The sequence below is a fragment of the Callionymus lyra genome, chromosome 15, assembly GCF_982586985.1.
Source record: "Callionymus lyra chromosome 15, fCalLyr1.hap1.1, whole genome shotgun sequence".
Classification (NCBI taxonomy): Eukaryota; Metazoa; Chordata; class Actinopteri; order Syngnathiformes; family Callionymidae; genus Callionymus; species Callionymus lyra.
Window position 1 is genome coordinate 18495544 of NC_141832.1, and position 21489 is coordinate 18517032.

General features: G+C 37.9%; 1 protein-coding gene across 3 annotated transcripts in view; it reads left to right on the forward strand.

Moving 5' to 3' along the window:
* Positions 1-21489, forward strand: part of srcin1a (SRC kinase signaling inhibitor 1a) — a 136879-nt gene that overhangs the window by 95530 nt on the left and 19860 nt on the right. For all 3 annotated transcript variants that reach the window (XM_087808591.1, XM_087808590.1, XM_087808592.1), the window contains exons 5-15: positions 1866-2061; positions 3483-3494; positions 4468-4763; positions 7891-8684; positions 9941-10042; positions 10307-10434; positions 11918-11938; positions 13541-13698; positions 18280-18455; positions 20270-20400; positions 20629-20776. In XM_087808591.1, the coding sequence (XP_087664717.1) occupies positions 1866-2061; positions 3483-3494; positions 4468-4763; positions 7891-8684; positions 9941-10042; positions 10307-10434; positions 11918-11938; positions 13541-13698; positions 18280-18455; positions 20270-20400; positions 20629-20776 (2162 nt within the window). The remainder of the gene's footprint in view (positions 1-1865; positions 2062-3482; positions 3495-4467; positions 4764-7890; positions 8685-9940; positions 10043-10306; positions 10435-11917; positions 11939-13540; positions 13699-18279; positions 18456-20269; positions 20401-20628; positions 20777-21489) is intronic.

A 21489-nucleotide genomic window follows, 5' to 3' on the forward strand; every position in this document is an offset into this window, starting at 1 on the left:
CTTGTTGTGCTGCCGATGCAGCCGAGTGGAGACGGGCACCGCCGCCGTGGCAGGAATGTGTCTGTCTTTTCGCGACGCAAACAGTGGACGGCATTCTGGGAGCTCATTACGGCAGCCTCTGAGCCGGAGGAGACACTCTCGCGTTGGGAAGATCCCGGTTCACTGAGCTCATCCCTAGTTTCTCCAGCCTTCTACTGTAAGAGATGCCTGAGTGCAGAATATCATCCACTGTGAGATTTGCTCAAGAGTGGAATATTCAGTCTCTGAAATGGGAAAAATCATTGGAAAAAACAACGACATAAAAGCCAGATCTGGATGAAAATGCTTCATAAAAATGCGTCTTGGTCAAAAAACACTTGGTCAAATCGTCTCTCTCAAAGGGGTCCTTCCCCTGTCTATGCAGGTAAAAAAAAAAAAAAGGAAATTTACTAAACTGTATGTAACTTAAGTATTCTTAAGTAGTTCCTTGAGGCACTTGATAAACGATCATAAATATTGATGTTGTACACTTTGGGATGTGTTGCCATGTTTTAGATTGTGGTTTATCAACTAACAGCTTGGAGGAGTTTCAAGGAGGAAACGTCTACGTTTAAGGCTAATCTAGTTCAGTGTGACGAGACTTTGTAGGTCAGAGTAGATCTCATGAAATATATGAGCGTGTTGATCTAGAGTATACTTTTGTAAACAGAGAGGATTTATTCTTGGATAATTAAACCTGATGTCTTCAGTAGGCGAAGAAGAGTTGTTTGTGTTATTCATCACAACACGAAAATGTAAGATTTGTAGAAGGTTTAATTAAAATACATTTTTCGTTGATGAGAGGTTATAATATCCATTTTCTTATTATTATTTGAACATCTCAATACAACAAAGGATGAATTTCATGATTCTGGATGTAGCAAAAAATATTTTTTGGTATAAGAACATGTTCATATGAACACAATTTAACTTCCAACTCAGAAATACTACTCTGAGTAGAGTTGGAAGTTAAATTGTGAGGAAAAAGTTGAGATTCAATGAATTAATAAGAAGTTATAATTTGTGGTTGAAAAATGTCTGCTACTTAGATATATGTAACTTTGGCACAAAAAAAAACAAACAATTTGTTAATTTCAGCAACGTGATCTTATAATAGATAAGATGGTTAATAGTTGTATCATGAAAAATGTATCATGAATCATTTATGTCAAATATCTTAAATCGATAGTTTGCACCAAATTCAAATTTCACTTGTTTCATACTCACCCAACCCTTAGTCATGTCGACTCAAGGTTGGGAATATTTTGGATATTGTACATATCCAAATTGTATTTGTCCAAAAAGACAAGCAAAAAAGTTATATAAAAAAGTGTGCCTTTTTGGACAGGAACGCTGTTCATGACCGTACATACAATTCTGTTTCAAACTCCAATAAGCCACCGACTACTAGAAAAATAATGCTAACCCTTAGTCATCATGAGTGTGAGTAGAAAATTAGTAAAGTTGGATTTGTTTTGGGTGAACTACTACCTGTTTAAAAGTGTACTTAACATTTAAAACCTCTGAGGGAAACACGACTGTCAGGATGAAAGTGATGTGGGTCAGAGTTCTGTTTGCTGTGTGTGTGTGGACGTTTCAACCGGTTAATCGTTTTGTTTGCGTTACAATTGCATCACTCCACTGACATTTCACACTGTGACGCTGGATTTGTTGCAAATACTTTGTCGCCAAACTATTGTCAAGATCTTGATAATCGTGTTACTTGCTCCATTGTGTGTGCGTGTACGCTCTCTTTTCTGCCTCCATCCGCCTCTTCCAATCCATTTTCTCTGCCTCGATTTTCTGTGACTGTGTACCCAAATCTGTCTTATCCCCCCCCCCTGCAGAGTCGCAGTCCTCGGCATTCCCAGTCTACCCAGTCTGGGCTCGCCGACCAGGCCGCCAAGCTCTCTTTCGCCTCCGCCGAGTCCCTGGAGACCATGTCTGAAGCCGACATGCCGATCGGATTTAACCGGATGAACCGATTCCGCCAGAGCCTGCCGTTGTCCCGCTCAGCCAGCCAGAATAAGCTTCGATCTCCAGGTTAAGATTTAGACGCCCTCGAGGTGGGATGTGTCATGACTTTCTGCCGGGCCTGGAGGCAGCTGAACCAGAACTACTACTTCCACTATCTAGTCTTTTCTTGATTTATTTTTAATTGGAAATCAATATAAAAGCCATGAAATTAATGGGGTGTCAGACTCCATCAAGCTAGGGGTCAAGTTGCAAACAAGTCAGGTGGAGAAATGTTTAAAGGGCAACTATGTGAAAACGTCTGAAATTTTGGCGAACGAGAGGTTATAAGAGTGAAGTCCATGACGTAATACTGGCTTTAATCATCCTTCAGCCAGCTTTAATTACACCCCGCTTTGTTTATACAACGAGTCCCATGGAGGTGGAGACTTTTTTTTTTTTTTTAGAATCCCTTATTAGTCCCCGAGGGGAAATTCAACCATTCACACATACTGATGTGAGTAGGCATGCACACTTGCGCCAAGTTCACTATCAGGAGCAATCAGGGTGAAGTGTCTTGCTCAGGGACACAACGACACAAGCTTGTCTGGAGCTGGGATTGAACCTGCAACCTTTTGGACTGCAGGCAACCACTCTACCATCTGAGCTATATCGACTTCCTGGGTTGATGACGTGCGGTGACAAACCTTGATGCTTGACCAATCACATCAGAGTGGGAGTGGTTACTAATGTAAATATTTCAATGAAAAGAGAGTGTTGTACCAACAAACACATACTGATGAGTACAATAGAGTCCAACATATATTTAAGACACACTTAAATCAATCATTAGTTGCCCTTTAAACAGAATACATTGTTAGTCTCTATTTCAACTATCAAAGGCTATTCTCTAAACACCCAAATCTTATCAATGAAGCAAAAAAAGCAAGATGAAAATACCAAAATTTGAATCTCTGATTCAGGTCAGAAAATCTACTTGAACGACATTTAATCACATGTTTTGACATTAACAAGTGGTAGAGATTTGAGTTCATCATTGGCGGCCCAGATTTGGTTCCCGGGCCTGAGTTTGACACTGATGTCTTTTAGTCACTTTAGAACTCTGATAAAATGGAAGAACAGATAAAAACTCTACAAAAGTTATTAGACAAAGGTTAATGTTGCATCTAAAAGCAAACATTTCCCCAAACAACATTTGTCACAATTATAGTCAATAAAACTTTAGAGTGAACTGTTTTTTACACCTTCTGTATATAAAGGAATGTTGAGCGTTAAATGGCCTTGAGATGCCGAAGTAAACAAATGAACAGCTGTGATAAAACACCTTCTTGAATGATATTCTATGTGCAAAGATTTGAGCAAAACAGATTTCTCCTCTTCTTCTTTCTAACAATGCTTTGTGTTTCTTCTCTGTCTGACGAATATCATCTGACTTTTAATCAATGATCTTTCTTTTGCTTTGTTTGTTGTTCGTCCCACGGTGTATGAAGATGAGTTTGCAGGTTAGTCAGGCCTCAGACACCTATTTGAACTCAACACTACATCATCTCACGTGTTTAAACCACTCTGGATATGATTAATTTTATTCTGGATGTAAACATGCAAACACACACCCACACATTTCCTTGAGGGGGACATTATATACAGCATGAAAACAAAAGAGAGAAGTAAAGAAAAGGTTTTAAAACATTGCCTTAATATTATGTGAAAACTGAAGGTTAAAAAAATTTCATTTGAAAAGTAATTAAGTTTTAAGAGAGCGTAAATATAACATGATATTTTAGTTTATTTTATCTTACTTTTACAATCATACATGTATTATTTTTATATTTTATATCCTCAAATAATTATGGATGAACAGTTACATTTTATGTATATCTTTAAACAGTTCAGACATGAGAATAACCCAAAAGAATTGATAATATTATAAATAATACAAAAAAAAGAAAAAGTTATTGCTAATCATTTTTATTTATTCTAATCATGACAAAATGTATGATGAAGTTTTGTAGTTTTGGTCATGAGGAAAAGGAAAAAAAGTGTTATTAATATTTTCTATAGACTTTATCTGGTATTAAATTATACAAATAAATACAATTTAAATTTGTAAGTTAGCACGTTAGCAATTCCTACTCAATCAGTTTTGCAGTTTTAGTAATGAAAAGGCATATTACCAAGGAATAAAAAGATAACTTAAGTTCTATTTAGAATTGATCTGGTGATATGTCCTTCCTGTATCTCAATTTCTTACATTAGTCATAATTAAAAAACAAAATAATTGAAAAAGAAAACAAAAAAATGTGTAAAGTATACAATTTGTCTCTCACTGCTAATAAGAAATAAAATGTATTTTAAATCAGAGAAAAGAACACATTTTCACACAAAAAAAGGAATATAAATCTATTAGCTGTAACTAAATAAAGTCAACAGAAAGCTCTCTCATGGATCTCCATGTTTTCCTGACGCTCTCCTCAGGAGTGCTGTTCCTGCAGTACGGCGATGAGACCCGGCGCGTCCACATCACCCACGAGCTCACCAGCCTGGACACGCTGCACGCCCTTATCGTGCACATGTTCCCTCAGAAGTTGACGGCGGGGATGCTGAAGTCGCCCAACACGGCCATCCTGATCAAAGACGAGGCGCGCAACGTCTTCTACGAGCTGGAGGACGTGCGCGACATCCAGGACCGAAGCATCATCAAGATCTACCGCAAGGAGCCCATCTATGCATCGTACCCCGCCGCCCCACATCTGGCCAATGGAGACCTGAGGGTAAGGACCGGTTCCATTTCTATTGGCAAAACTCATTTTATTATTATAAAGGTTCACCACTTTTCATTGTTAAATCTCATCGCTCACTTCATTATTACCGTGGAATATATGTTTTGTGAGTTAAATTTTGTTTTGAACATTAGCAATGATTAGCATTAGCATTAGCATAGATAGCAAACAACCACATTATTCTCTTCATAAATGAATACGTTTGCAATATGATATAATTTGGTTGATGAAGCTTCATGAAGTCATTATTTTCAGAGACACTTACTTTAGTGAAACAGATTTTATTTATTTTTTAAATGTGGGCGCCACCTACTGACTTCTAAAAAATAAAAGCTTAATCAGCCACCAAAAAATAGGTAAAATATATATGTAAAATAACAGGAGAGAAAATGTCTCCCAGACGAATAAAGAAAAATGACAATATCTACTTTAAGTTGGTTTCATTAAAATAATAATTTTCTGAAGCATTTGATTTAGATGTTTCCAATTTACAGCAATTTTTTTTTTTTTTTTACAATTTTTAATTATTACTTTATTTCATATGTATAAAACTCAGACCAGGGGGGCAAATATGGCCAACCAAGTCCTTTTATGTGGCCGCAAAAGACATGTTGACAACAATTGAATACTAGTTGTATGCTGGACGTGATATACTTCTAAAAAATATAAGCTTCATCCTCCAAAAAATTGGTAAAATATGTATATAAAATAACAGGAGAGGAAATGTCTCCCAGACGAATACAGAAAAAATGAAATTATCTACTTTAAGTTGGTTTGATTAAAACAGTAATCTAGTAAAAGTACGTTTAATTAGAATCTTAGTTACCTGCCATCTTGTTCTTGTGATTCCGACGCTATTCCATCTGGAAATGCATGTTCTTACTCGACCATCTGTTGCTTCACAATCATGAGGGAACAATATTCCTTCATGAAATGAGTGTTTTTTTTACATCCTCTGCCATCAGTGAAAATCACGAAAAAGCCTGAGGGAAAGCATTTTTTTTTTTTGTATTATTTGACAAAGCGCTGCAAACCATTATTCTCTCCGTTCTCTGAACACAGGAGCCATTAACCGTGGAACTAGTCTGGGAGCTGCACACAATCGCTGCTTTATTTTGTGATTATACATCCTCCACTGAATGCTTTTTGAGAATAATGTAAATGATTTCCTGTGCATCACATATTGCAGCCTGGTAAAGCTAGAATGAATAAAATGTACATAGAAAGATAAAGGAAAATGGTTATTTAGGTTAAAGAAAAAAAAACAGAACAACATCTGGTGATTAATTTCTCTCTGTTTGTTTTGTTGTTAAGAAAATGGAAGCAAAGTCATATTTTCATTTTATCTGGAGCTTTTGATTTGTAGATATGTTTTCTAAATCTCTGTAATATTACCCCGCAAGTCTATATAGTATTAAACCGCAAGTCTCTGGAGTATTACTCTGCATGTCTCTCTAGTATTACTCTGTGAGGCTCAGTACTATTACTCTTCAAGTCTCTGACCTATTAATCCACAAAGATCAGTGGCATTACTCAGCATCTCTATGTAGTATTGCTCCGCAAGTATCTATAGTATTACTCCATGAGGCTCAGTGCTATTACTCTGCAAGTCTCTGTTGTATTACTTCGCAAGGATCAGTGACATTGCTCAGCATCTCTATGTAGTATTACTCTGCATTTTTCTGTAGTATTACTCTGCAAGGCTCAGTGCTATTATTCTTTAAGTCTCTGTAGTATTACTCCCCAAGTCTCTGTTGTATTACTCTGCAACGATCAGTGGCATTACTCAGCATCTCTATGTAGTATTACTACGCAAGTATCTGTAGTATTACTCCATGAGGTTCAGTGCTTTTACTCTTCAAGTCTCTGTAGTATTACTCTGCAAGGTTCAGAGGCATTACTCAGCATCTCTATGTAGTATTACTCCATGAGGCTCAGTGCTATTACTCCTCAAGTCTCTGTTGTATTCCTTCGCAAGGATCAGTGACATTGCTCAGCATCTCTATGTAGTATTACTCTGCATTTTCTGTAGTATTACTCTGCAAGGCTCAGTGCTATTATTCTTTAAGTCTCTGTAGTATTACTCCCCAAGTCTCTGTTGTATTACTCTGCAACGATCAGTGGCATTACTCAGCATCTCTATGTAGTATTACTACGCAAGTATCTGTAGTATTACTCCATGAGGTTCAGTGCTTTTACTCTTCAAGTCTCTGTAGTATTACTCTGCAAGGTTCAGAGGCATTACTCAGCATCTCTATGTAGTATTACTCCATGAGGCTCAGTGCTATTACTCCTCAAGTCTCTGTTGTATTACTTCCCAAGGATCAGTGACATTGCTCAGCATCTCTATGTAGTATTACTCTGCATTTTTCTGTAGTATTACTCTGCGAGGCTCAGTGCTATTACTCTTCAAGTCTCTGTAGTATTACTCCCCACGTCTCTGTTGTATTACTCTGCAAGGATCAGTGGCATTACTCAGCATCTCTATGTAGTATTACTCCGCAAGTCTCTCTAGTATTACTCCATGAGGCTCAGTGCTATTACTCTTCAAGTCTCTATAGTATTACTCTGCAAGGCTCACTGCTATTACTCTGCAAATCATCGTAGTATTATTCAGCAATTCTCTGTAGTATAACTCTGCGTGAATCAGGGTCGCTACTCTGTTGGTCCACATAGTATGACTCAGAAAAGCACCGTGTTATTATTATGCAAGTTTTTGTAGTATTACTGTGCCAGTTCTCTGTAGTTTTACCTCCAAGTCTTTTTAATCAAAAATGACTTACTTACTCACACTTTTGTTATAATGATTACACGGATTTATGTGTACAATAGTATTTTGAATACCTTTGTTTAACTTAACCTGTGGCCTTAATTTTGCTAATAACATTTTCTAAATAAAATATGTATGTTATTTGCATATAAAGTCTGTTTTTTTTCATCTAAAACTCTGTTTGTTTGAGACTCGATCAGTGGACGTTTAATTGGTCTGTGGAGATTCTGTCCTGTTTGGTCGTCGGACTGACAGTCTGGCCAGTGTCCGTCAGATCTCACTGCTCTCCTTGTTAAACCCACTGAGCTCATTTGTTGGTCACCATGGCAACTCCTTTTTCCCTTCCAGAGGGAGATGGTCTACTCTTCCCGCGACTCGTCTCCAACCCGCCGCCTCAACACCCTCCCTTCCTCCTCGTCGGCTTCGTCCGGCTCCCCGTCTCGCTCCCGCCTCTCGTACAGTGGCGGGCGCCCGCCGTCCTTCGCGGGGTCCCACCCCCAGCACGAGCAGCCCCGACATTCCCACCACTCCTCGCCCAGCCACGGTGCTAACCTGTCGCCCTCGCCGAGCGCCATCCTGGAGCGCCGGGACGTCAAGCCCGACGAAGAGGTCTCCGCTAAAAACCTGGCCCTGATGAAGAACGAAGCTCTCTACGCTGACCCCTACAGTCTCATGCATGAAGGGCGCCTCAGCATCGCCTCCACCCAGTCCCTGGCGGCGCTCGGTGACCCCTTTAGCTTCCCAGTCTCCTCCGGTCTATACCGCCGAGGCTCCGTGAGGTCCCTCAGCACCTACTCAGCAGCCGCTGACCTGGAGGACTCTCTGTACAAGCCGGGAGGCTCACTATACTCCGACACGTACTCCTCCGCCACACTGGGTATGGGTTTTAGAATGCCCCCCTCGTCGCCGCAGAAGATCCCAGACATGCGGGACAGAGACTATTCCAGCTCCCCGAGGGCCTCGCCGGTCAGACAGACCTTCCGCAAAGACTCGGCCTCCTCGTCCGTGTTCGTGGAGAGTCCAAAATCCAGACCCAGCTCGGGATCTGAGCCTCTGTGCCTGACAGCAGGGCCCGGAGAGGGTGGCAGGGCCACACCTGGCTTCGGATCCTCATTGTCTGGGCAGGACGGGGACACGAGCAGGTCAGTCAAAAAATGTTCATCCAATGCTTGTGTCGCACTGTTGACAAAATCCTAACTTATTATAGGAATGTCCATCGATTGATTGATCGATAGATAGACTGATGGATGGATCTTACTGACAATGAAAGATCATTGTTTAGTTATAGTTAGTATTTCTGGGATATCTTAGTAAAGGATTTGTCTTTAGAATTTACAAAGAATATTAGCAATATATGGCCTGATGTTTGCTTTTTTTTTCTGTTTACAATTTACAGCAATTATTTATTTATTTCATACGTATAAAACTCAGAACAGGGGGCCAAATATGGCCCACCAAGTCCTTTTATGTGGCCGCAAAATACATTTGAACAACTATTGAATACCAGTTGTATGCTAGATGTGATATATTGTGATTAAAAAAACATGTAAATATAACCACATGTGGATGATACAATTCAACAAGCTTTTGAGTACATTTTTGTTTCTTCTTTTCTAATTTTGAGCCTCGAACAGTAATGTTGTTGCATTTGTTTAAAATGTTAGTTAGTTTAAATGGAGACTGATAATATAAAATGGTCCGGCCGCTGTTTGCGTTTTCAACGTTGGCCCCTTGCTTTATGTAGTTTGACAAACTCGCTTTATTTGTCAGAAATGTATAAGAAGCAGAATTCCCAGACATAACTTTAACTCTTATATATTATTTTCTTATTATTTTTAATCTCTTCAAGAGTACTTCTTACTTTAAATATATCATTTTTAATGAATTGGTGGAAGAATCTTGTATTTAATGAACAACAAAGTGGGTATTAAATATGGTTTCATATTTAAAATGTGGTTTGAAGTTCATAATTGTGTAATGGGATACATTCTTTGAACTATTAGCGAACATGACTCAAGTTTTTTACTAGCATGTTTTTCACAGTATAAAAAGCAACTTTCAAATTGTCCTCTATGAAAAAGTGCTTGCCAGTATTTCATATGAGGGACTGAGAATGGTTTAAGGCGATCACTCTCAATTTGCTCAATGAATTCTGTTTATTATTTTATGAATTTCATTAATTAAACTTTTAAACATGTTTTCAAATCAGAGTTTTTTGTCGATATAAGCTTATTTTCTCTACTTTCCTATAAAAGTAATAACCTTCGGTCACAGCTGACAAGGAAATGTAGCACTCAGCTTTTTGACTTCCACTATCTTTTCTTCACCTGAAAGATAAAAAAAAAAAAACTCCAATATCTCGCTTATCTGAAAAGACTAAAGCCGTTCTTATCTGCAGGGACCATCGTCTGGAGCGAATGGAGGCCATGGAGAAGCAGATAGCCAGCCTGACGGGCCTGGTCCAGAGTGTGCTGACCAGAGCACCAGACAGTGACAGCACGTAAGATGACAACCACTCTGTTTACCCACTTACACTCTGAGAGGCTCCGCTTATTGACACAAACAACAGACTTGCCGTTATAATCGCCTGAATAGCCCTTGAAGAGCAGACACAGAAATGCACATCGATTTACATCCAGACATAGAGACGTGTGAATTACACTCCATCACGACCATGCCAGCCTCTCTGATGATGATGTCACTGATAGCCTCCCTGCTAGTGTTAGCAGTGTAATTGCGTTGCCCTGTGGCCGTTGATCCTCAGATGCGGCCTGCTGCGTCTCTGCATGATGGCGGGCTGCCCTCCGGACCCAGGATCCGACTTCTCACGGCCATTACCTTTCTCTTCCAGCGACAAGACGGAAACAAACAGCGACGGCTCCGCCACAGGAAGTGAGTAAAGCCTTCACGGAACTGAAACTTTTAACGGAACCTGTCGCACACTTCTTAACATTATTGAAGAATAATGTTGAATATATTTTCGATTTAAAAAAAAAATGTTTCCCATCGGCCTATCACCGAGGAACAGAGAGATACAACTCGATGTTCTTATTCCACTTTGGCAGTTTGCGATGATCAAAACTTTTGATTGAGTCTGGAAATGTGGACCTGATGTAACTTCACTTTGATGAGATGTGTCGTCGTTTGATTTCCAGTTGGACACCATGACCAGGAAATGAACGTTTAGTACCAAATTTTGAAGACATTCTTAAGTTGACCAATGCGATAACAATCAAATGATGTACCTGAGTGACATTATTAGACTGTCAATTACGTTTTAGAACAGAGGAGTCAAACCCCATTTCACAAGGGGCAAAACTTTTAGCAGTCTAGATCGCAATAAAATATGTATTTAACAAAGCGTCCTTTACCAGAAGTATTGAAACTTTTATCTCTGTATTTTTCCGATTATATCAGTTTTACTCTCACTGGAATTTCCTATAGAGTAGGGGTGTGTATTGGTAAGAATCTATACAATATATACAATATTTTGTGATATAGTGCAATACTGTTGTTGTATATATTCAATATATTGCGATAAGTTAAGTCAAAATATGTTTAAAAATCAGCTTTTAAAGCTGCTGGAGTTGACTGTATCCTCTCGTTCTCCGTCATCGCTGTAACCTTGCGGGATTGCATTGTCAATAATAATTCTAATAACAATAAAATGTAATTTGAAAGAAAAAACGTATTGAAATAAAATAAAATGCTGTTTATTGTTGATACAATTAAATGAAAAAACATGTATATCATTTATTGGTGTATCAATATTTTCTCACACCCCTACTACAGTATATAGTTGTTACTTTAGCTCCAAATTTGTATCCATCACAATATCAAAACGAACATTATTCTCTTTATCGTTGATGTTGAGCCAATAATCCCTTAAGCCACATAAAATGACTTGGCAGGTGGGATTTTGAATTATCGGCAACTTTTGTGAATCAAAAAGAATCAGCTGCGAGTCAAATGAAAACATCACAAATTTAAGCAACTATGTCTTGCATGTGGTAATGTTTGATAAAACTCTTCTTATCAGGGCCTTCCTAAAAACATGTACTACCAAAAAATGATGTAAACCTTTTTTTTTTCATGAATCTCAAAGGTAGCCTCATAATTTGTAGAGTAAAACTTTCATATATTCCCTGTATTATGTTAATTATCCCACTACGAGAGCTCCTCCGGTGCGCTGGTCTTTGAAGCTACTTCACTCGTCGATGCTAAATCATCGCCAAAGTCATGTACTCCAAAGCAGTCGATAAAACGGTTGTCAGGCTTCATCATTGGATCACATCAAAGAGCTTCTTCTTCCCACCTCGTCCTGCTATCAAGCTCTCTCTTCATTATTGTTAACTGGCGAACTCTTTTATTCCAGCTGGACGTCAGAAGAAGAAAGGTAGTTGCCATCTTCTACTATCTCGCCCCTCTTTCTTCATTTTTTGTATTATTTTATTATGGTTTGACCTCTTCTCTCCTGGCTCTCTGCCCCCGGTGGTGGGTTGTGTTCTGTTGCTGGGTAACTGGCAGTGTCTGTCCTGATGTTTACCTCCCGGTGGACCTGGTCTTTTGTCCTGTCTCTGTCAAGATGTTTGGATGCAGTAGGGACAGCTCAAACCTTTGTGAATGAGTGCATCATTAAACATTATATACAGTCTCGCTATATAATGCAGCCCCTCTAGGGTATTTAACTACCCATCTCTTTTCCATTGCTTTGGTCTGATGCCAATTGTTGGCGAGGACAGTGGTGAGCGTGGTTAGCATTTAGAGGCTAATCTGCAACATTTTCAGATAAAAAGCGGTGGAAAAAAGTGTGGTCTGAGATCCGCTGGCTTCTGTTAGCCCAGTTTTTTTACTACTTTTTATAGCTTGGACTACTTTTTATTGGTACAACTGAAATTGTCCCGAAAAAGTCAGTATAAAATATGATATCACAGTTTAACTAAGAATATAGCGCTACAATACGTTTCACTATACAGGGACAACTATACAATATATTGTAATGTATTGTGATGCTTTATGAACAACAATATATCCATATTTTTGACTCTGGTGCTGAAGAATTACAATCTTTATTTGGTTTTGAAACGACAATATGTCCAAACATCAGCTTAAAAAGCTGCTGGAGTCCAGTGTATCTTCTCTTCATCTGCCATTGCTGGATTTCCTTTAGCTGTGGAGTACGTAATGACTGTCAGAAGTTTAATTGCAACACAAATTTAAATTGAATAAGCGTTCAGATCATTTTTTAATTTTCACAAAGTGCTGTTGAATCGATACAATATTAAAAAATAAGATATTGCTATATATCTGAATAACTATATTTTCCCACACCCCTAGAAGATCAATACCTGCTGAGTAACTTATCTCACTCCCTGTATGTAAAAAATATAATTTATTTTTTGAATTTGATCAAATAGATCCACTGCAGAAAGCTTGTGTGCTATGAGATGCTCTAAGTTAGCTTGCAAACAACTGAGCAATAGCTTACACCTAAAGCCACACAGCTGTGACAGAATATAAGTTTGAACTTTATTTGAAGGAGCCTACAATAAAATATCCAAATGATTAAATCTACAAGCTCGGGATGTTCTACAGTGAATGGTATAGTTGGACATATTTCAAGTAACAGCATGTCTGTGTGTCGCTACTTGGAGACCAATAAAGTTTTAGATCCATAGATATGGCTTCTTGAGTTATTACGGAGGCTCCTGGTTTGTATGGAATCCTTGCTGTCCTTTTCTGTGTTCTAACAATCGTTGTCCAAGTGCATCTTAGCATGAATGCTGTTTCGCAAACATTTCAAAGTCACCAGCTGCTTCCTTAATAACGCCATGCAAAACCAATTTGGATGTGTGGGCTTTGCTTTCACTTTCTCCTCTGGTTGTTTTGTGTAACCCACTTTTTTATTTCAGTTGTTGACAGAGAGAAGATCAGTGAACTAACATATTCATTTTTCCAACAACTCTGCATGACCTGTATGTCCTGCTCTGATTGGCAGCGCACACACCATCCGCACCTCTAGCTCTGATGCCGCCGCCGCCCTCCAACCTGCACCTGAACGGCGCTGGTCGCTTGCAGATGAAGCTCCACTTGCACGGTTTGCAGCAAAACGCCACAGAAATTCGCAAGCAGCTCTCGCAGCTACGCAAGACGCAGGTATTTAACGCGTGGACCTTTTTTATTTACTGACCCAGCATTCCTGAGGTTTAAAGATAGTTCAGAGATTCATTTTTTTTATTAGAAATTGAGTTAAACACATTTGCAGAATTGATTACATTTCTAGTCTGTTCATTACAAGCAAATATCTATTACTACCAATTTGTATCGTGTGAATACAATACGATACGTATATTACTGCAGCAAGCATCATTTAGCAAGTAAACAATACATCTAAAATCCCACTTATTTGCCAATACCACTGAAAATAATGTCATTTCAACAGTTTGTCTTATGAATGTCTTCGTCTTGTGTGGGTATGTGCCAGCTTAAGACCTTGGCTCCTGTTACGTTTTTGTCATTTCATCTGCTATCTGACTTCACCTAAAGAAAGTTTTTGTTAAAGTCATAACAAATATAGGGGTGGTAAGTAATACGGTAGAACGAAGACATTATCTTTATACATATGGCTACATTTATTTAAAAAAGAAAATACAGCATTAAGGAATGATTTGGATTTTTTAAAGTGTGAAATTAGACTGAATTAATTTGATAAATTTGATAATTGTATTTTGCGGCTACAGGCTGATTAGTAGTCTTCACATCCTTCTAATATGAAATATTTTCAAGAGGTCATGAAGTGGACCCAAACACAAAAGGCACTGATTTTGTTATATGATTATCATTGGCGTTTGTTTTTGTGTATTATGAGCACTATCCAAAACACTGACACTGGTTTTATTACATTAGAGGTGAGCTTTTATTGTTGTCCCAATTTGTAATCAGACCAAAGATACTTAATGCTTGTAAGCTAACCAATAACAAACAACATCTTGCAAATATCAGTCAAGCAATCATACGACTGGCAAACCATTTATAAAGTTCATTAAGTTTTATGAAAAGATTTTCTGACAAAACTAAACAAAAGATTGTCAGTAGAAATAACCAACAGATTACTATATCAGGCAATCATGTGACTCCAAAAGCACGTTCGCACCAAAGTGGTCCTTGGTTTCCCATGACAAAAAGTTAAGTCTAAAGTTAGTGGAGAGTCAAAATGGTGGTTCATCAAAGCAGAATTAAAGTTATTAATCCAACGCATGAAAAACAGATTTGAACAGATGCTCCTGAGGTGATATCAGCTCTATGAAGTTTCCCATCACTCAATAGGTCATTATGAAAGAATAATGGCTTCACTTCTCCTCCAGCCAGCTGTAATCACGCCCGCTTTGTTTATTCAAAGAGTCCTTTGGAGGTGAAGACTTTGTTTGACCAATCACAGCAGAGTGGGCGTGGTTATGGTAAACAAGATGTTATCTCCAGAGAAGTGTTTTTAGTGGGTCGGATTTAAAATCCTTTTCTAATGTAAATGTTTAAATGAAAAGAGAGTTTTGTACAAACAGACACATACTGATGATACAATAAAGGTCCAAGATCTATTCAAGAGACACTTAAATCAACACTTTTGTTGCCCTTGAAGCTTTGACCCTGTCTGATCATGTCCCATTTCGCACTTCCATATTGTGGCGTCAACAATTTGTCGCACTCATAAGCTCCTCAACATTGACTTGGCGTTTACATAATTCAATTTAAATGTATATGTCACGCTTGTTAAATAAGTGACTCAAAAACTAGTGAGCAAAGTGAAGCTATGAGTAATGAGTAGCTTTGTCTTCTGTTCATGTATAAGTATCCTAGAATTTGAATAAAAATAAATAATAAGGTATGATTTAAGAAAAGAAATCTAGGTTATTTTATAATACCATAGAGCTGGAGGATGTCGAAATTGGCGAAGAAGAACGTGAATCCTCGGAGGAACAGGAGGGAGAGTGGTAATGCATTTCTTGTATTTCTTGCTCAACAGCAGTCACAGGAGCTAATATCTGCCTCGGCACCGACACTGCAAACAGCAGAGGCAGCAAGGCGACGCTTCCCTGTTAACCCATCTGTGTTGCCGAGTGTGACGCCTACACCTGGACCTGTATTGTAGCCTGTGGCAATGACCAGATGCCTACATTTTGCATGACACTCATGAATAATAGACTAGTAGTCTCTGAAAGTGCCGACCTGCAAGATCTTTTTTTTTTTCGTTTTTGTCATAAAAAATATATTTCCCAACCAGTGGCGACCATCCCTGCATTTGTCGAGCAGTTTCCTTGCCTTCATTCATGGACGAACAACACTTGATACTGGGCCATTGAAAACGTTAGAGGCATTGTTTCGCTTCCTGCAGCGAAACTGCTTATCAATTATTCATTCTTTTTCTGCTTACCAGGTGCTTTCATCTCAGGGAATTGTATTACAAGGAATTCTCCCGTCAGATTTTCCATTCATAACACTAAATTCACGCTCGGCTCTTCTGTCGTGCACGCTTGTACTGCGAATATATGCACATGCAAATACACACAGGCGCTCCCTGATATTGTAGAGCGGGTACAAGTTGTATCTCGCCGTGCTTTTCCTCGACATTCAGCTCTCAAACTGGGCTGGAATACATCATGCAACTTGCAATTCAGCGTAAAAAGTAACATCGCAGCTGAAAATAATCAACTAGTAGATTTAGGAATCTATCAAAAATTACATTATCGTGGCACTATTACCTCTGCCAAGGAGCTTATGCCCTTCAGCAAAATGTCTCACACTTCAATAACATTTTCAGGCGATGTTGTTTATGAGAAGGAACAGTTGGTTCTGGTGTTTTGAAATTACCATCCGGATCCGCAAGAATTTTGAAGGCTAATCTTGGCGGGGAAATCTGCAGCTCAAACTGCTCTTTTTTGTACAAGCTGTGTTTATAATGCAGATTTCGTGATGCCAACTGATTTCTATCAATCAAATTTCAAATGCAAAAAAAAAGTAGATAATAATCAGGCAATAACAAAAATACATTTCCAAAGACGTTTGTGTGGACGCTAGCCTCTGGTTCTCCTGCTCATTTATACGTCTCTATTTCTGCATTTAGATTCAATGCAACAGAGGATAGATTTTTGTAGAAAAGTGTCCTTATTCAACGGCATTTTATTTTATTATTAAAATGTTTAAACACTTGATTTAATGAATGGGTTGAGGGTCTGGACTTGGCCACATATTTAAAAGTGTCTAAGAAACTGAATACTGGCCCCAAAGATGAGGGACAAGATGGAGGATGTTCCTTATCTCTGAGTATAGAGAGAAATGTGCTTCTGGATGTAGCTAATATGCTAAATGTTGTTTCTCAAATTGATTTATGTCTTAAAAATGTGACCCTTAGTTTGTATTTAGTCTGTAATTAAACCAATAAACTGATCTTTTTTCAAATGTTTGTGATGGCAAACTAACTTATATTGTTAATTTTTAATAATTTAATTTGTTACATATTCAGCTAAAAATATAACAAGGTAAACTTGTTTTTTTTTCCAAGGACTAGTCTTTCTCTTATTCTGTCCTTTTGTTGATTATGTTTTGTTCTTTATAATACACAGCAAAAAAATTGAAAATAATAAATAGCTATTTGGATTTTTTAAAAACATGTATAAATGAATGGCATTATAATGCTCACGATAATAACATCCTTGCTGACAACAATACAATTTGTAATTTTTTTAAATTGACTTTTTAATCATTTTTTCTTCATCGAGTCTGTCTTTCGGCTTTACGGTCCCTCAGTACTGTCACACCATATAATGTGGCCCTTTGAGAAATGTAACCGCTCACGCCTCTGCTGGAAGGTCTGCAAATGTATGATCCAATATGGCACATGGAATTGATTCTTCTGTCAATCTTCTTCTTCATTTTCTACCTGTTATAAGACAGTCATGCTTCTCCTGGACCAGGTTGTAGCTCAATGCCTCAGACACTTGAAATATCTAAAGATGGTGATAAAAGCTATGAATTTAAAACTTGATTTCTTAATTAAAAAAAACTAAAAAATATATATACATTATGTTTAATTGTTTTTTTTCTTTCTTTTCTTTTTAATTTTCATAAAATGTGATTTGGTTTAAAAATATCAATTTGGCCTAAAAAGTATTTGCAAATTAATATTGTTGCTGACAACATCACAATTTGTCATTTTTAAACGACAAAGGAAGACACTTGCTAGCCTTATAAACCAAAAGGTTTTTTTTCACGAGAATTTTAACCCCCAAGAAACAGACTTTAATTAAAACAATTGAAAGAATATTCTGAACACAAACATTTGAGACACTTTAATTTTAGAAAAATAAACTGCAATAGTTGTCTTATTAAATATATGCTGTTGTTTTACAGAGTTTTTTTTATTGACATAATTTCTTTAAACTCACAAAAACCTAACTTTTACCTCAAACATCTTCTTCTTTATTTGACCAATTGAAAAGTTAGGTTTAAAAACTCCCAATAAATTATAAATTTGCACAATTGTGTATATTAAAGTATTTTTTCGATCAACTTTATAAATACATCAGTGTTAAAATAGGAGTTCTTCTGAAAGAGATGATGTCGAGGATGCATCCTGATGTTTGTGTTGCATCCTGATGTTTGTGTTGCATCCTGATGTTTGTGTTGCATCCTGATGTTTGTGTTGCATCCTGATGTGTTTGTGTGTTTTCTCCTCGTGTGCAGCTGGACAACCAGGAGTCCATGCGCTCTCTGCTCAAGAGGACCGGGGCCGAGCTGAACGTGCGCGTGGCTGACGCCCTGAGGAAACAAGAGGATCCTCTGCAGAGACAGCGCCTCCTAGTGGAGGAGGAGCGACTGAAGTATCTCAACGAGGAGGAGCTCATCATCCAGCAGCTGCAGTCAGTGTCACTCTCATGCTCTCAGTGTGGAAGAGAAGTTTACCTGAGTCTTCTGTGTCGGCGTGAGACGATGGAATTATGTCTGTAATTAAAGCTGCCGTCGAGCAAGATGCTTATTAAGATTGGAGGGACGAGAGAGTCGTGCGGCTAATTGAAGTGACTGCAGAATGAGAGCAAGGAGCTCTACCTTGAGGTCTAATCATCTGGAAATGGGATGTGGTGTGTGTCGTGTGAAGAAATATTCTCAGAAGTAATAATGTCTGATGGCGCTGTGAGGAGCGTTTTCCGTTTTTCCCACTAATTGCTTGAACTGTTGGATGATCTCTGTTTAATCAATGTCTGTTTTCTCCAGCAGACAATGTGCTGCCGTTACTGATACGTGCAAAACTTAAAGCCGATTAATTCAAGATGTCTGTTTAGTCTGGGCTTTGGCTTGCTTTCATGACTTTGTGGTTTTTGTTTGACTTCTCTTTTGTTTGGAAAGCTGAGAGACACTTTTTTAAAGTTATACAACATCATTCACATCTATTTATATATCTGCATTTTAACCTTTTAATTCTGTTTATCGTGTCCTCACTTACTTCTTTACCTTTTTAAATCTATAAGAACTGAATGAAAGTTAACACTGTTTATGATAAATATTAAACGGTTGTGCTATGTTATTCCTATTTTACTGTAAAAATATTATGTAATTGTTGTATTCTTTAACACTTTAATTTGGAGTGTTTCTGAATCTGAAGAATCCTTGCTTAAAATATAATTATTATTGTGCAATACTCTCGCCATTTTTCAAAGATGTTCACATAATATAAGACACATTTGGCCTGCAAAAAATGTTTTCCCACTTAAAAAATACATCTTTATTAATATTATATTGTTTTATTGTGACACCAGATTAAAATCGTATTATATTCAAAAACTATTAACGTCCTTAATTTAAAATGATATTCCTTTATAATACACATTGATAAAAAGGTGTTAGCAACTTGCTAAGCTAACAAGTGTTTTATTCAGTTTAAAAAGTACTACAGTTTAGTAGTATAAGCATTGGGCACATGGAGTTGGTGTCTCCTGCCCCTCACCCTATGCAGCTGGGACAGGCTCCACCCTCCCGTGACCCGGAGAAAGGAGTCAAGTTTAAGAAAGTCAATTTGTTTGATTGAGTGTTTTTAAGGTATAAAGTTTAAAATAACCAACCCTATCTAACTACAAAAGAGCAAAAAGAGTATATATTTTTTTGTGGGTGCTTGTGACCTTGGCTCCTTCAGGAGTTTGACACGATAGCACTTAATGAAACAGCGTCCAGAACACCCGGGGTTATGGGTTGGTATGTAAAACTCTGGGACAGGAAAATATGAGGATTTTTATTTTATTTTCCTAATTACATTTATTAGTTGTTTTTTTTATGAATACATTTTTTAAATATAATTTATAGGTTAAACTTCGTAATTCATATTAAGGTAAACATGCAATTTGGGCCTTTATAAGACTTTCAAGGCATGTTTTATACAAAAATGATTAAAACTGAAGATTCATATTTTCAATTACATTTAAATCCTATTATTTATTTAAATGTTTGTTAACACTTTAAATCTGTTTAATATACTTTTTGTAAAAGAAAAGCTCATGAAAAATCATTTTTTTCAACACCTGACATTTTATTATATTTATTTTGATTTCTGTTGTTTAAATGTCACTTCACTTTTTCACTTACGACTCCCTTAACTAGATTTATCCAGGCTCTAAACTTTGAACGTTTGGTGTGCACAGTGGATCTCCTGACGTTCCTTTTCTCTCTGTCTGTTCCATCCCAGCGACCTTGAGAAATCAGTGGAGGAGATCCAGAAGGAGTCGTCTGTCAACCACAAGCTGGTGACAGTGCAGGAGCTGGAGGAGAAGTCGGCCCTCCTCAGGAAGTTGGGCGAGACTCTGACCGAGCTCAAAAGTAAGTCCCACCAACTTCACATTCCAAGCACGGAGATCAACTCCGTCCCGGCGAGGCACTTTCATCGCTCGCTAATTACTCTCCCCGGCTCTGATTATCTCCTCGTCGTCCTCAGCGGTGATGATGAATCATCTCAGTGACTTCATGAACTTCCCTGTCCGGCTAGTTCGATGAACATTGTTGCGTTTCCAGGCCTCGCGCTACAGCTGCCGTGTTTCTCTCCCGCAGATCAATTCCCCGGCCTGCAGAGCAAGATGCGGGTGGTGCTGCGGGTGGAGGTGGAGGCCGTCAAGTTCCTGAAGGAGGAGCCGCACAGACTGGACGCTCTGCTGAAACGCTGCAAGTCCATCACAGACACGCTCAGCACCATGCGCAGGTATGACTCATGCTTTTCCACCTGTGTCGAAACTTAGCTTTTTCAGCAGCTTTTGGGGTTTTTTGGGGGGCTACGAGACTCATAACTTTTTTTTCAATGTAAAAACAAATATAACGTGTATGGGAAGTTTGCGAGTTTGCGACTCGGACTCACTCAAAACTTTTTAAATCACTCACCATTCCTAATTTTATTTTCATACTTTTCGTAAAAAAGCGTCTTTGTGTGACCGAAAAATCGCTATAAATGTATTATTATTAGTTTTTATTATTATGTTATTGAGCTGTGAAGAAATATGTAACAATGGTCTGATGAAGCTTCATGAAGCAGTGTCATTGTTGTCAGAGTCCACTAGATGGCGGTTTCTGCACTATTTTTCTTTGTTTTGAGAAACTGTTCTAATGAAACCACATCATTTTTAAACTGAGGGCGCCACCTACTGACCTCTAAACAACATGATACTGCTTCATGAAGCTTCATCAGACCATCACTAGAAATAGGGTTTACACACATATAATAATATCAATTCAAAAGTATAAATTTCACTTCATTCATGATCATTGTTTGTGTTTTTTTTAACTAGTCTGATAGTATTTTATTCATATAAATATTACAATCCCTTTTTTTGTTTTAACTTTGTATGTTTTTGAGCATAAAACATTGAATTAAAAAAATATATAAGAATCATAAACCTCCTCAAAAATACTGATGAAAGT